We start from the raw sequence: 14,410 nt of genomic DNA on the forward strand, positions 1-14,410 counted from the left end.
TCTCATTTAAAACCAAAAATTAAAGAAGAAGAAGAAAGAAAGAAGTTAGTGTTACATTTGGGACTATCACCTATGGGGAACATATCCTATTGTCGGTGGCAAAGTTCTATTATTATTATTATTATTATTTTTTATATCAAACTTTTAGTATAAGAATTCAACATATAATAAAATATAGTCAATTAACTTTTGTCATGTTAGTCATTTATATTAGTTTTCTCCCATTTCGATATCCAGAATCTAAGACCTTTTAAATGTGAATGTAAATGGTTTATTAAATGACTCTTTTCAAATGTTCCTACGGCCTATAAACATGAAAAATCAAAATTAAAAATTAAATAAATATACTTAACAAAAAAAAGAAGCTTTTTGATTTTATGTGTTTTACAAATTTTTTTTCATGAAATTAACAACAAGTGCATATATATATATATATATATATATATATATATATATATATATATATATATATATATATATATATTCAATATTGAAAATAACTTTTCTTATTTACAATGGTAAATTGTACATCCTTGTTCTTTTAAATTATGATGGCTTTGTTTCCACATCGTTTTCCTTTACTTATTGTCATTTAATTCTTAATTATAAAAAAAGAAGAAGAAAAAAGTGGAGATGAATGCAAAAAATATAAATAAATAACTGCTAATATATATATATATAGATATATATATATATATATTATTTTGGTTATATATATATTTTTTTAATGCTCCGTTTGGGATGTGTCAAAATTGAAATGGAAATTGATTTTCGAGATTTAGTTTATTAGGATTTAGTTTCCTGAGAATTAATTTTTATCTTGATATGTTTGATAAGTAATAGGAAAGTTGGGATTTGTAAGTAATTAAATTTAATATTATATAATAAATTAAAAATAAATATGTATTTTAAAAAATTTTAAAACTATTTTTCTGTTATTTTCAAAAAGACAGTTCTATAGATGGAAACAACTTTCCCACATATTTTTCTATATTGGTGGGAATTTAATTTTCTTCGCTTCATACTTTTCCACCTCACAATAAATATCCAAATAAAAAAAAAGTTATTATTTTTCCAAAAAAATTAGATTCCCACCTAACTTTATTTTATCCAAATATGCAGTAAAGCTAATCAATTAGCACTTCAAATTCAGTTACTTTATTTTATTATTTTATTGTTACTTCTAAACTATAGGAAAGGGAAAAAAAAAAAAAGACTAATGATTAATAATAATAATCAAATGTAAAAGTCAGTATTTTTCGAACCCCAAATAAAAAGGTTAAAAAAAAAAAAAGGAGAGACTAATAGAATTCTTAACAGTGATCATAGTTTTCCAGACAATAATAATAATAATAATGAAATGATACAAATTTATCTATTAGATCCAATATTGTTGATATATAAGCCAAAATGTGATCATCCATTTGCTTAGAATTAAAATCTAATGCAAACAGCATTGAATAGTCCAATTTACCAAATTGGAAAAACATAAAAATTAATCCACTAATTGGAAATGAGGAAGACTTTTATTTGTTAACTTTTTTTTACCGGCATATTTGTAAAGTTAATATATGAGAAGCATATATAAAGTCTTAAGTGGAATTTTCTATCGTTCTTTGTTGATGGCTTCAAACCTTTAGACGAAAGTTCCCTTTGACAATTCTTCTGCATTCTAATTTCAATTTTACAATTCAAAATTGGCAGCCTAGTCCAAGTAACAGGACATTGTTATTATTATCATATATATATATATATATATATATATATATATAATATTTGTATATTTCCCATTTCCCATATCAAACCATGTCATATTACAATATGGGAAATACATATCGTATGGGTCAATTCCTTCATCACCTTCTCTTTTTTTTCTTGCATTTTCAACTATTCACATTGTCTTCTTCTTCAGCAGCATTGTGCACTGATGACCAGAGAAATGCTTTGCTCCATTTCAAGAACTCTCTATCCATTTACACCAATGCTTCATTTGATTGTGATAACAAGAGGTTTACTTCTTATCCAAAGATAAACTCTTGGAAGAAGGAAATCAAGGATTGCTGCAAATGGGATGGTGTCACTTGTGAAAGTGTTACAGGTAATGTGATTGGTCTAGACCTAAGTTGCAGCCAACTTCAAGGCTTTATCCAACCCAATAGTAGCCTCTTTCATCTCCTACATCTCCAAAACCTCAATCTTGCTTTCAATGACTTTGGTCAGTCCCAGATTTTACCCGAGTTTGGTTTTTTGGTGAGGTTAACACATCTTAACTTGTCTTATTCAAATTTTTCTGGTGAAGTCCCATCGGAAATCTCTCCTCTCTCGCGGCTGGTTTCACTTGATCTCAGCAATAATGCACCCTTATTAAGACTTGATAAACCTGCATGGAATAAGCTCATGCAAAATCTAACCAACTTAAGTGAACTTCTTCTAGATTTTGTATATATATCTTCTAATATTTCACCAACATCTTTGATGAACTTGTCTTCTTTGACCTCTATTAGTCTTTCTCATTATAGCAGTTTGAGTGGTGAATTTCAAGGAAGTTTCTTTAGTCTACCAAATCTGCAAAAAGTTAGACTACTGGGAAACTTGAAACTTGAAGGCCATTTTCCAAAGTCTAATTGGAGCTATTCTATTAGCTATTTGGATGTTTCTGAGACTAACTTTTCAGGAGAATTTGTCAGGACCCGTCCAGAATTCCTTCCCCGGAACCCTAGACAAGCCCTGATCCCAGGGAAACCCTACCAGACCCTCCAATGGAAAATTCGGTAGAGCCTCCCCTAAGGGATTTACTTACCACAAATTACCTGCACTGAAAATACACTTCTATACTCATCTCCTTATTCCTCCCGCAAACTACAAATTGATTCCACAAATTTCAGCACTTCAAAATAAATACAGTAATCCAATGCAAAATAAATACAACAAGAGTGAAGAAATATTACAACTGCAATAAAAGAAGAACAGGGTACTTCACGAACTAAAACAGCGAGGAAGATCGAGTCCGCTCCGAATGAACAACGACAACCTGGTACCTAGAGGAACGGAATTTAAGAGTGTGAGATGCTAATCATCTCAGTGAGTGTCCCTATCTACTATACAATATAATATCACGGTAATAAATATATAAATAATAATTAATTGGAAATAATAATTTCTCTCAAAACCTTTACAATTCTCTCAGTTGGAAAAGTTCCCCTTTTAAAACCTTTTCACAAAACCCTTTGTTCGTAATCCCCGAAAACCAAGACATCAAATAAATACCAGAACAGTAATAATTATATTTTTAATTCCCATACAGTTTTAAAACATTTTATTTTTAAAACACAGTTCTGAAAATCATTTGATGCACCCACTATATACCAGTGGCGCCAACAGTACCCAGCGTCCCAAGGTACCGCCAGACAGGAGGTTATAGAAAGAAACTGGCATACGGTTGCGTGGCGTCCCACTGCGCCGCTGCTAACCTGGTGTCCCGGCCATGGGGGGTGGCCTACCCTCATCCGATGGCAACCACAGGACAACCTCATAATATCAACCGCGCGCTACTTACACCCACCTGCGCGCTACTCACACCCACCTGCACGCTAATCACAACCATGTGCACACTAACCATATCACATATAAACAGAACACCAGTACGTGCACGGTGCATCTAAAAATCATAAAATCCAAAAATTTAAATTATAAAACAATTTTCACATTTTTCATAAGCATAGCGGGCATAATCCATCCGCTTGAACCGGGAAATTCTCCACAATTTCTTTATAATCAATACCATAAATTCCATGATTTTCAAATCCACCAACTCCCAAATCCATCAATTCAAATATTCACATTTTCCCAATAGCATAAATAATTTCTCGAAATATAATAATTAAATCTCATAATATTCCATGGGCATATTTTATAGAAATTGAAATCACCAACATAACCAAATATTTTCCTTGAAATATTTGAAGATCAAATCATGCCCAATTTAATATTAAAACCACAAAAATTTCAAAATCCTCAAACCCATAAAATAATTTCACATGGCATAAATTTGTAAAATGCACATTTTCTTAAATCCAATAAATTCACCAATAAATCCACAATAAATCAAATAAATATTTGGCACATAGAACTTAAATTCCAAATATTTAAATCACACATAATATATCCACCAATTAAATTTCCAAAATTAATTTGAAGGTGGGTCACTCACCTGGAGCACGCAATTAACCCATGATCCACCACGGGATCAATTCTACGACTCACCGGTGCTCCTAGAACAAAATTCACAGACAGTCAAATAAATTAATATTTTAATCGGGTAAATAATACCCGGTACCCGGGGGGTCAAACACAAACGTTAACCAAAATGGTCGAATAATATACCGAATCGAAGCTCGTGGGACGAGGATCACCAATCCGGTCTCCATCGACCCCAATTCCGCCGGAGGTGGCCGGAAAGTTTCGGTCGGTTTTCATCCCTTCGTATCTTGCAAATCGACGGGAGTTGAGTTAATTGGAGCTCAGAATCGGACTCAAAGGGTCCAAATTAGTGGGAAAGGACCGGCTGCACGACCGGTGGCTGCCGGAAAATGGCCGAACCAGCGGCACACCGGCCGCCGGCTATGGAGGCCGATCCCGGCGCGTCGGCTGGCCATTCGGTCGGAAACTTGGCTGCCGGTGTCGCCCAGATATGGGCTTCCTCGTCGGCCGGCGCGTGCGTGGTCCCGGTGGCCGGAAAAAGTGCAGCAAGGAGAGAGAGAGAGACGGCCAAGAATAAGATTAGTTGATGGAACGGGAGGGGAGAGAAAAAAAACTATGCGTGTGTGTTTTGATGCTCGGGGAAGAAGAAGGAAAAAAAAGAAAAGAAAAGGAAAAGAAAGAAAGAAAAAAAACAGGTGTTTTCCCACGTGGGGAAAAGAAAAGAAAAAGAAAAAGAAAAGAAAAAGGAAAAAGGAAAAATAAAAATAATTAAATAAAAAATAAAAATATTATTATTTAAAATAATAATAAAAATAATTTGATTTTAAACATGGTTGACATGTGGCATTTCACCATGCTGACACATGGTCACCTTCAATAAGTCACACGTGGCACATCGTTATACGTTCAAAAAATAATATTAAAAAATAATACAGTATTTGAAAAACTTTACAGGTCCATAACTTTCAAACCACATATCCAAATCGGACGTGCCGCTAGTCTACGGACTCGTATCGACGAGCACTTCACAACCATATATGAGTCAAAACTCAACCTTGCATGAATAAAAAGTCAACTTCGGCACCCCTTGGACAGTTTGGACCTCAACTTGTTTTGCCCATAACTTTCAAACCGTAGCTCCGATTTTGATGTGCTACTAGCCTACGAACTCGTGCCAACGTGTACTTCATAACGGTACCTCAGTCAACCCAGAATTCCAACCGGGTCAAAAAGTCAACTTTTGACTCCTTGGGTCAACGGTCAACCTCGATCAACGTGCAAAAATTTCCGACATGGTTTGGGACGGGGTGTTACAGAATTACCTTATATAATTGGAAATTTAAAATCTTTGCAGTATTTGAATCTCCAAAGCTGTAACTTCACTGGCTTGATTCCAGCATCGCTGGGGAACCTCATGGAACTAAGGCATTTGGACCTTTCATCAAATAGTTTCAATGGTCAGCTTCCTTCTTCTCTTTCTAAGCTTCACAAATTAACCCACCTAATGCTCGAAGGTAATCAACTTAGTGGACATGTTCCTAACATATTTGGTAACCTTAGATCTTTAACTGTTTTGTCTCTAGGTTGGAACAAGTTCGAAGGCCGATTGCCTCAGTCAATTTTTAATCTAACTTGGCTTAATCTCTTGCATTTTCCATACAATCAACTTGTAGGTGACATTTCTAGTCAAGTAGTTTCTCTTCCAAATTTGATGAAACTTGATTTATCATCTAACTCACTGAATGGAACAGTACCATGTTTTGCCAATATGTCATCTTTAAGAGTTTTGTCTCTTGGAAATAATAAGCTACATGGCCAAATTCCTAGCTCAATCTTTGAAGTACTGACCAGACTTACTGAGCTAGATCTTTCTACAAATAATTTAAGTGGTATTGTGGACTTAAATATGTTTTCAAAGCACAAAAATCTTACCTTGTTAGATCTTTCATTTAACAGCCTAACATTGATTCCAACTATTCCTTGCCCATGCTTACTGCAGTGTATTTGTCTTCTAACAACGTTACTGAATTCCCGCACTTCTTCAGAGCCTTAGGAAATTTACAACATTTGGAGATTTTCAGCTGTCAAATGCAAGGGAATGTTCCCAAATGGCTGTCCAATATGGGGAATTTGCAATATTTGGATCTTTCAGGTAACAAGTTGACATCTTTAAAGCAAATTCCATGGAATAACTTGTTCTATCTTGACCTCCAATCCAACATGCTACAAGGACCAATTGAACTTCCTCCACCTTTTAGTAGCATTGCCTTTTTGAAAATCTCAGGTAATAAACTGACAGGTGAGATCCCACTTTCAGTTTGCAATCTGAGTTACCTTCAAGTCCTTGATATATCCAATAACAGCATGGAAGGCAAAATTCCTCAATGTTTGGGAAACTTGACTAATAAAGCTCTTTCAGTGTTAAACCTGAATATGAATAGATTTCACGGCACCATCCCCTCAACCTTGCAAAAAGAAGTAGGTTGAGAAATCTCAACCTTGGTGGAAATCAATTGGAAGGGCCAATACCACATCAGTTGATCAACTGTAGAAAATTGGAAATCTTAGATCTCAAGAACAACAAAATCAGTGGAAGATTTCCATATTGGCTGGAGTCTTTGCCAAATTTAGAAGTTCTTATATTGAGATCTAATAAATTTCGTGGCCAAGTTGGTGATCCTAAGATCAGCTTTCCCCTCCCTATGCTGAAATTATGGATCTCTCAAACAATGACTTTGAGGGTCCTTTGCCTCAGGGGTACATGAAGAATTTGAAAGCCATGATGGGTGTTGATGGCGGTATGCTCCAATATATGGGGGAGACCTATTATCAAGATTCTGTTACATTGGTAATGAAAGGTTCAGAATTTAAAATTGAGAGAATTCTATCCATATTTACAGTTTTTGATTTCTCATACAATAACTTTGTTGGAGAGGTTCCAAGCTTGATTGGAGAGCTTAAATCACTCAAAGGGCTGAACCTCTCTCACAACAAATTAATAGGTTCACTTCCATCATCCTTAGGGGATTTGATTAATCTTGAATGGTTAGATCTCTCCTCCAACAAAATGGTTGGGGAGATTCCTTGGCAAATGACAGAATTGACAACACTTGCAGTCTTAAACCTCTCACATAATCATCTAGAGGGACCTATACCAACTGGAAGACAATTCAATACATTCCAAAGTGACTCATATGAAGGAAACTTGGGATTGTGTGGATTTCCACTCTCTAAAATATGTGGGCATGATGTGGAACGACCATCATCACCACAAGGAAACTTTCATCAAGAAGACTCAGATGGTTCAGATGGAATAATTAATTGGAAATCTGTACTTGTGGGATGTGGATGTGGAGTGGGTTTTGGAATATCTTTGGGATGTATTGTGCTTTCAGAAAGGAAAATTCAAAGGCTAATAAAAGTGTTTGGAGGAAAACATGGACAAAACCGCTGTGGGAGAGGAGCAAAGCAAAAAGGTCGCATAAAGAATGGAAAAAGATTATGCTCATAAAGAAGAATGTAAAAGTTTTGTAGGTTTTGCCTTTTGCATACCAAATGTGTGTATCTATTATTAATTTGTCAGTATTTTCTCGTGAGGTTTCATGTTCTACCTATATCTTTTCGTGCTTCGCACGTTTATTTCAGTAGTAATCATGTTTAAAATAAATTTACTTACTCATAATGACATATTTATTCAAAATAGATAATACAATTCAAATTACAATGTAAATTACCATGTCAACCATTGACATCCATTCTTCACCTTTAGTTTTACTTTTATGTATTTTTATACCTACATTCATATAATTCTATTTTAAATAGAACGTATAACTAAAGAGATTAATAAGATCAATCAATATCTTCTTTTATTTTTTCCCAAGGAAACATGTAATTAATAATCACATATGTTAAATATTTTTTCCATAGAAAAATGAAATAACAAAACCTATCAAATATCAAAATATTGAAACATTATCCACCAAAAACTAACGGTTATAAATACCAAAACAATCTTTCTAGTACTTTTAATCTTTAAACACAAAGAGCACAATAGAAATTTAGAGAATGTTTAAAAATTCATATGGCATATTAGAAATAAAAACACTTTATTTCATATGGTATTATGCTTCCTTGTGCTTATAAACACAATAAATGCAGCTTTTGCTTCAAATTCTTTAAATTGGAATGCAAACGATCAAAATAAAACAACTTTTGCTTTTTACCTCTTCATTAGGATTACCAAAAATAGTCATTTGCTCTGTTAGATAATTAATATTGAGCTTGGCAGACACAAATTTGTTGCCATCAGCATTCCCATCTAAAACATTTTCATCATTTTGAGAAGAATAAATAACATCTTTCCCTACCATATGAACTCTTATCACTTTTATTATTTTAGTTTTGTTTGAACTAACAACTTCATCGTCATCTTCTTTGGAGGACTTTGTACCAACCACTCTAGGACCATCCTCCTTGAGGAACTGGTTTTGAAAGGATTTAGCTATCAAAGTTTGGTTTTTACTTAAGCAAATTTTCAAAGATACTATACCCTCTTTCTCGAATTAAATTCTTCCTATGTTCTTTGTCATCCACCCTTGTACTCTCTACCTTAATGAGTTTTTAGTATTTAATATGTACATATAGTTTTTGATAATATATTTGTACACATATGAGCTAAAAGAGGCCAAACAAGGCATGAACATGATACATCTATACAAGGCAAAAGAAAGCATAATACTGTATGAAATAAAGTGTTTTTATTTCTATAGTTTCACATAAATTTTTAAATATTTTACAGTAATGCTTCCATATTTTAGTTAACTTTGCATTATTGCTCACCAAATTTTTAAATTTTTCACTATATTCATTATTGCTCACCAAATTTTTAATTTTTTCACTATATTGCCCCCTTGTTTTGGCTTTAAGGCATATGAAATTCCTTGATCTAATGGAGCTTAATGCCCATGTACGGATCAAATCAAGCCTAGGGCATATTGCTGTTAAAAACCAGCAAATTTATGAGGCATAAGTGATAAATATTAAATATTGGGTATAATTTACAAATCTTCTATAAGTTTAGAAGGCATTGCTTAAAAAAACTTTTCTTTTTTTTCAATGAATTATTTAAGGCAATCTTCTGTGTAGCGATGTTCCATGTATTATCATTAGGGCTTCTTATTTGATTATTTTCTCAAGAAAGAGAGAGGTCACTCCTGTTTTACATTTTTTTTTTCTGAAAGTATAAATATATATATATATATATATATATATATATATATATATATATATATATATATATATATATATATATATATATATATATATATATGTATATATAAGATGCGACAACTAGATAGCCAACAAATATTCATACTTCAAGTATTTTTACTTTTTTAAAAGACAGATTCTTAATCTATTAATCACTAAATAGTTAATATAAGTTTGTATTTGTTAGAATTTATTTGAATTTGCTAGAATTTTTCAAAATCTCGGTTAAAATTACAATAAATCACTATAAACATTAAAAAAAAGAAGAAGACTATTATAAAAAAGTTCACACACATTTGTTGGAACTTGATTGATTAAGAAAATTCACATACATTCACTATAAATAATAAATATAAAAAGTACTAATAATATAGAAAAGTACTAATAAAAAATACTAATAATATAGAAACAAATTAAGCTTCAATAAAACCTCCTAAATTAAATTGTATAAAGTGTAAAATTATCTCTTTAAAGCATTTCCCAAACCACTTTAAAATAAAAAAAGAAAAAAATTTATTTAGATCCCTTTAATTTTGTTTCAATTAAAGATATATCCATGTTTATAAAAAATCATACTCAAAATTTATTTGTCAGTTTTTTTAGTTAACTTTTACAATAAAATATTATAAATGTAATTAGTACAAAATTAAGGGATCAAATAAGATTAACCCAATCAAATTTTTTTTAAAAAGTCTCTTCAATAATAAATATTATATTTCAGAAAGGCAAACTTTTTATATTAACACAACGACATGCTTTTTTTTTTTTTTTGTACTTTTACTTTTGTATATAGACATTCATTGTTTTACCTTTTTTTTCTAAGTTTCATATTATATCTTTCTTTAAAATTAAAATTAATTGAATCGGAAGTCCAACTAAATTTTATCTTTTAGGACTCGTTTGTTCATTTAAAAAAAATAATAATAAAAGGACATATTTGATATATAGAATAATTATTCTTCATAAAAATAAAATGATCTATTTTTAAATTTTATAAAAAGAATAGGATTAGTTATTTCTATTGATTTGCTTGGTTATGACGTTGAATTAGATTTAATGCTTATCCTTTTAATTTTTTCTTTCCAAAACTATCAAATTTGTAAAAATTAATTAAAGTGAAATTTAATGGTTATTTATGTATTTTTAGTATATGATAATCAATATATATTTAAATATATTTTAAATATGGTAAGTATGTTTATCAATAAAAAAAAAAGAATAACAATTTTAGCTTTTTGGAAGAAATGGTTGTTGTTTGAAATAAGCAATGTTCTAAAAGGCGTAACGCGTAGCAAGGCGATAAAGCTAAGCTTTAAGTCTTAGGCGTTTCACAATTATATTATTATTTTAATTATTATAAGACTAATAAATAAATAAAATAATTCATATTTTAAATGTCAAAATATATATAAGTCTATATTACTTTTGTATGTGCAATAAACATTAATTAGCATATAATTGATCATAATATATTTACAAAAATTCATGTTTTCCAAATTTCCAACAACAGATTAGTTTCAAAATATATATATATATATATATATATATATATATATATATATTACAAACTTACAGTACCTAATAATTCTTAATTTAATACATACTTTAGCTATTACCATAATCTACCTCTTGTTTAATTTTTTATCGAACTCCAATTCAATGTCTACATCTTCATCCAACTCATCTTCCGTGCCATCCGATATAAAATCATTTTCCTCGGGCTTCCTAATTTCAACTTGAGCATTTCTATAACCTTTTTTAGGTGGTAACATATCATTCTCTATCTCATCATCATTATAACCTTTGGCAATCCATAATTGTGCATTACTAGCATCGTTTGCTAGTAGAGTTTCTAATTTATTACTCTTGTTTTTCTTATTCATTATTTTCATTTTTTTTGTTTAAGAAAAAAATTTAATCTTGAAAAAGTTTCCATTTTTTAACAATATATATATATATATATTTTTAATTTCTTATGAATTGTTTTTAAAAAATAATTTTAGAAAAAAAAACTTTAAACAAAAAGGCTCATGCCTTTTAGCGCCTAGACGCGCATTAGGTGATCAATATAGTATTGATCGCATTTTTCTAAGCCTCGCTACTATACGAGGTGTTATCTAAAAGCATCACGCATAGGCGGTGTCTTTTTCTGCCTTTTAGAACACTGGAAATGAGAGAATATATATTTTTATAGAATAGATTTTTTTTAAATTAAAAATATACCAAATAAATGAGTTATTAATCATATTAAATAGCTACTATATTTCTACATCTATATTTCATACGTATCCTTAAAAGGTAATTCATCTCAAATAAGGAAGGAGAAGTGCTAGTTGCACTTAAAAAAATATCTTTAGACTTTTTTTCAAATTACCATAATGTCCTCATTTATTTTTTTAAAATTGTTTAGAATTCTGTTATTTATTATTATTGGTGATAATCACCATTTTATGTGGTACATTTTAATTAGAGTATTTAGTTTTATTATTTTTTATTCTAAAACCATAAAAGTAAATCCTTTAACGGTAACCATTTAAATTGCTTTTTGGTATGCAGGTCCTTGGTGATAATTCACCAATGATGACATATAAAAATATCTCCAATAATTATGTTTCTTTGTTCTATCTATCTAAAAACCCTTTGCGACATCAGATAACTAGACAGGGTTTCAAAAAAATCTTCTCTAATGGTTCTGTGTTTTAGTTCTGTTAAACTGATGTGACAACAAAGTAAATAGAATTTGGGCTAAATACTATCTACCTCTGAAAGCTCTGTTAAATAGGCTAAATCAATATTTTGTTTATTTTTATTCAATTTTATTAAAAGAAACATAACTCCATGTGTGGACTTTCCCTTTTATTTTTTTGGTTTTTAACTTTGGCACCAATTTTTTCTTCTTCTTCTTTGTTGCTTAATCAATGTGCTTCTTCCTCCATCTTTTTATTTATTTTTATTTTGTTCAACAAAATTCCAATTGTTCCAAAGGATTTGAACATTATCATCACCTTCAATTCCTTCCTACTGTGACATGGTGATTAAAGTAGGATTGAATTTGTGTTTATGGTTATTTTGGATCAATTTTTCATAAAAGGTTAAGTCAAATTTCAAGGTTTTGTATATCTATTAAATTCACTAATAGAAATATTATCATTCTTCTATAGACTCATTGATTTTTGGCTTTTCTTTTTATCTTCCCCACCTCCACTTCTCCTTCACCTCTTTCTAGATTTAATAAGGAATAATAGCAAATCCATTACAATTTCAGTGTTTTTTCTTTTTTTTTTCTTTTTTTTTTTCCAGTAAAGCATAAGAGGAAGATGATGTTTTTGGGAATTTTGTTTACAACAATTAATTATGCTTGTGATTTAAATTTTAACACTTTTTGGGTAATTTTTTTTTTTAATTTTTGGTTGCAATCTTTAAGCAATAGAGATCCTTGGAAGCCATATATTGGTAATCTCTGTTGCTGCTTTGGTTTAATAATAAGGTTTTCTTCCTTTTTATTCTTTTGTTTCGAAATTATTAATGGAATTTATAGATGATAGCCTATTATAAATGTATGTATGCACCTTTCATAGTTGTATATATTGATTTAAAGCAAAATTACAAGCTTCAAAGTTCCCTATAAGTAAAGAAAGCCAGGGTTTCTTTCTATTTCTTTTTAAGTGCCTACCTACTTTTTTCTCACCTACTTACGAGAGAAAATTAGTGGTCCCATAAAACAGGGTAATAAACGTGAGAAGGTTTTAAGGAAAGTGTTTTGTGTTTGTGCTGTAATTGGGCATCGAGTTTGATGTTTGGTGAGAGAGAAAATGGAAAAGAAAATAAATTTCATACCAAGACATCCACATTGTGATTTGATCTTATGATATTATTAGTTGTCCCCCAAACTTTATATATAATATGTTTGATATTTTAAAAATGGTGCATTTTTTCCTTTATTTGTTTATTTTTTGTTTGGTGAATATGTGAATTTTTTCTTCATTAGTTATTAGCTAGCTAGGCATTTATATATATGTATGATTGTATCCTAATTTACTATATATGCAGTTAAAATTGGTAAGCTTGGTTATTGTGTAACTAAACAACTTCATCTAGGGACAAACCTAAGGTTTATTCTCTTACAAATATGTATTAATTGTACTTGGTATAATGCTTTTTACGTACTCATTTTTCCATTTTGTTTTGTATGGGGTTTTTATTATGATTTATTGGTGGTCTGAGTTACTTTTGCTGTAGAGTTGAGATTACAATGATAAAGCTATTATTGCTTTAGTCGTTTGAAGCTTTTCTCTTCAAAAAATATGAAGCACAATTAAACTTTTTCTTTTGATTTTTGCTATCCACTTTGTGATATTGCTAGTTATTTTAATTTGTTATCGGATAGATATTGATAACATACATTCTCTTGGTATATATTGCATTCAACCAATAAGGGGAAATTAAACATTAGTATTTATTGCTAGAGTTGAATTAATTTATATTGTAGACTAGGAATTTGTTTCTTTATCAACTTCATGTAATTAAGGTTAATGCCAATAATTGTTTAGAAATTTGCTTCATTTTGTTCCAAATCAAAACAATTGAAGTGCGTCATGCTTACTTTATTCAATCTCTTTGTTTATATTTTGCATTATGAGAGAGAAATTCTATGAGATTCCTTTTTGATTGATAGAGATAAAAGATAGAATGGTGGAAAGACCTAGGAACACTAGAGAGCAAGGACACAAGATTTTGACATTTGTAGTTCTGCCACTTATTGATTATGCATATGAAATAGTAAATGTTTTGTTTGATCCATAATATGAGGGCAAGGTTGGTCAAATCTAGTTAAATTTTCTATTGGATATTATGATTTATCTAAAACTAATATGTCAGTACCATTTTGCTTCTGTCCTCAAAATTTGGTACCACCAATAAATTTGTTCGATGTCTTGGCTCT

The 14,410-nt window shown here is 30.6% G+C and overlaps 2 protein-coding genes across 2 annotated transcripts; both read left to right on the plus strand.

Moving 5' to 3' along the window:
* Positions 1-4,589: 4,589 nt before the first annotated feature.
* LOC132803277 (receptor-like protein 7) lies at positions 4,590-6,687 on the plus strand. Its single transcript, XM_060815877.1, has 3 exons — positions 4,590-4,727; positions 5,555-6,040; positions 6,157-6,687. The coding sequence occupies exons 1-3, from the start codon at positions 4,590-4,592 to the stop codon at positions 6,685-6,687; spliced, it is 1,155 nt and encodes a 384-aa protein (XP_060671860.1).
* Positions 6,688-6,913: 226 nt separating this feature from the next.
* On the plus strand, positions 6,914-7,711 carry LOC125423160 (receptor-like protein 9DC3). The gene has a single exon (XM_048476770.2). The coding sequence runs from the start codon at positions 6,914-6,916 to the stop codon at positions 7,709-7,711; it is 798 nt and encodes a 265-aa protein (XP_048332727.2).
* The last annotated feature ends 6,699 nt before the right edge of the window (positions 7,712-14,410 follow it).

This window comes from Ziziphus jujuba, chromosome 3 (genome assembly GCF_031755915.1).
Source record: "Ziziphus jujuba cultivar Dongzao chromosome 3, ASM3175591v1".
Classification (NCBI taxonomy): Eukaryota; Viridiplantae; Streptophyta; class Magnoliopsida; order Rosales; family Rhamnaceae; genus Ziziphus; species Ziziphus jujuba.

Bases quoted from the DNA above. Each gene is read 5' to 3' on its own strand.
- LOC125423160 (XM_048476770.2), top strand. From the start codon at position 6,914: ATGGATCTCTCAAACAATGACTTTGAGGGTCCTTTGCCTCAGGGGTAC.
- LOC132803277 (XM_060815877.1), top strand. From the start codon at position 4,590: ATGGCCGAACCAGCGGCACACCGGCCGCCGGCTATGGAGGCCGATCCC. The intron at 4,728-5,554 runs GTGGCCGGAAAA...AAATCTTTGCAG, and splicing joins CCGGCGCGTGCGTGGTCCCG to TATTTGAATCTCCAAAGCTG. The intron at 6,041-6,156 runs GTACTGACCAGA...TTCATTTAACAG, and splicing joins TTCCTAGCTCAATCTTTGAA to CCTAACATTGATTCCAACTA.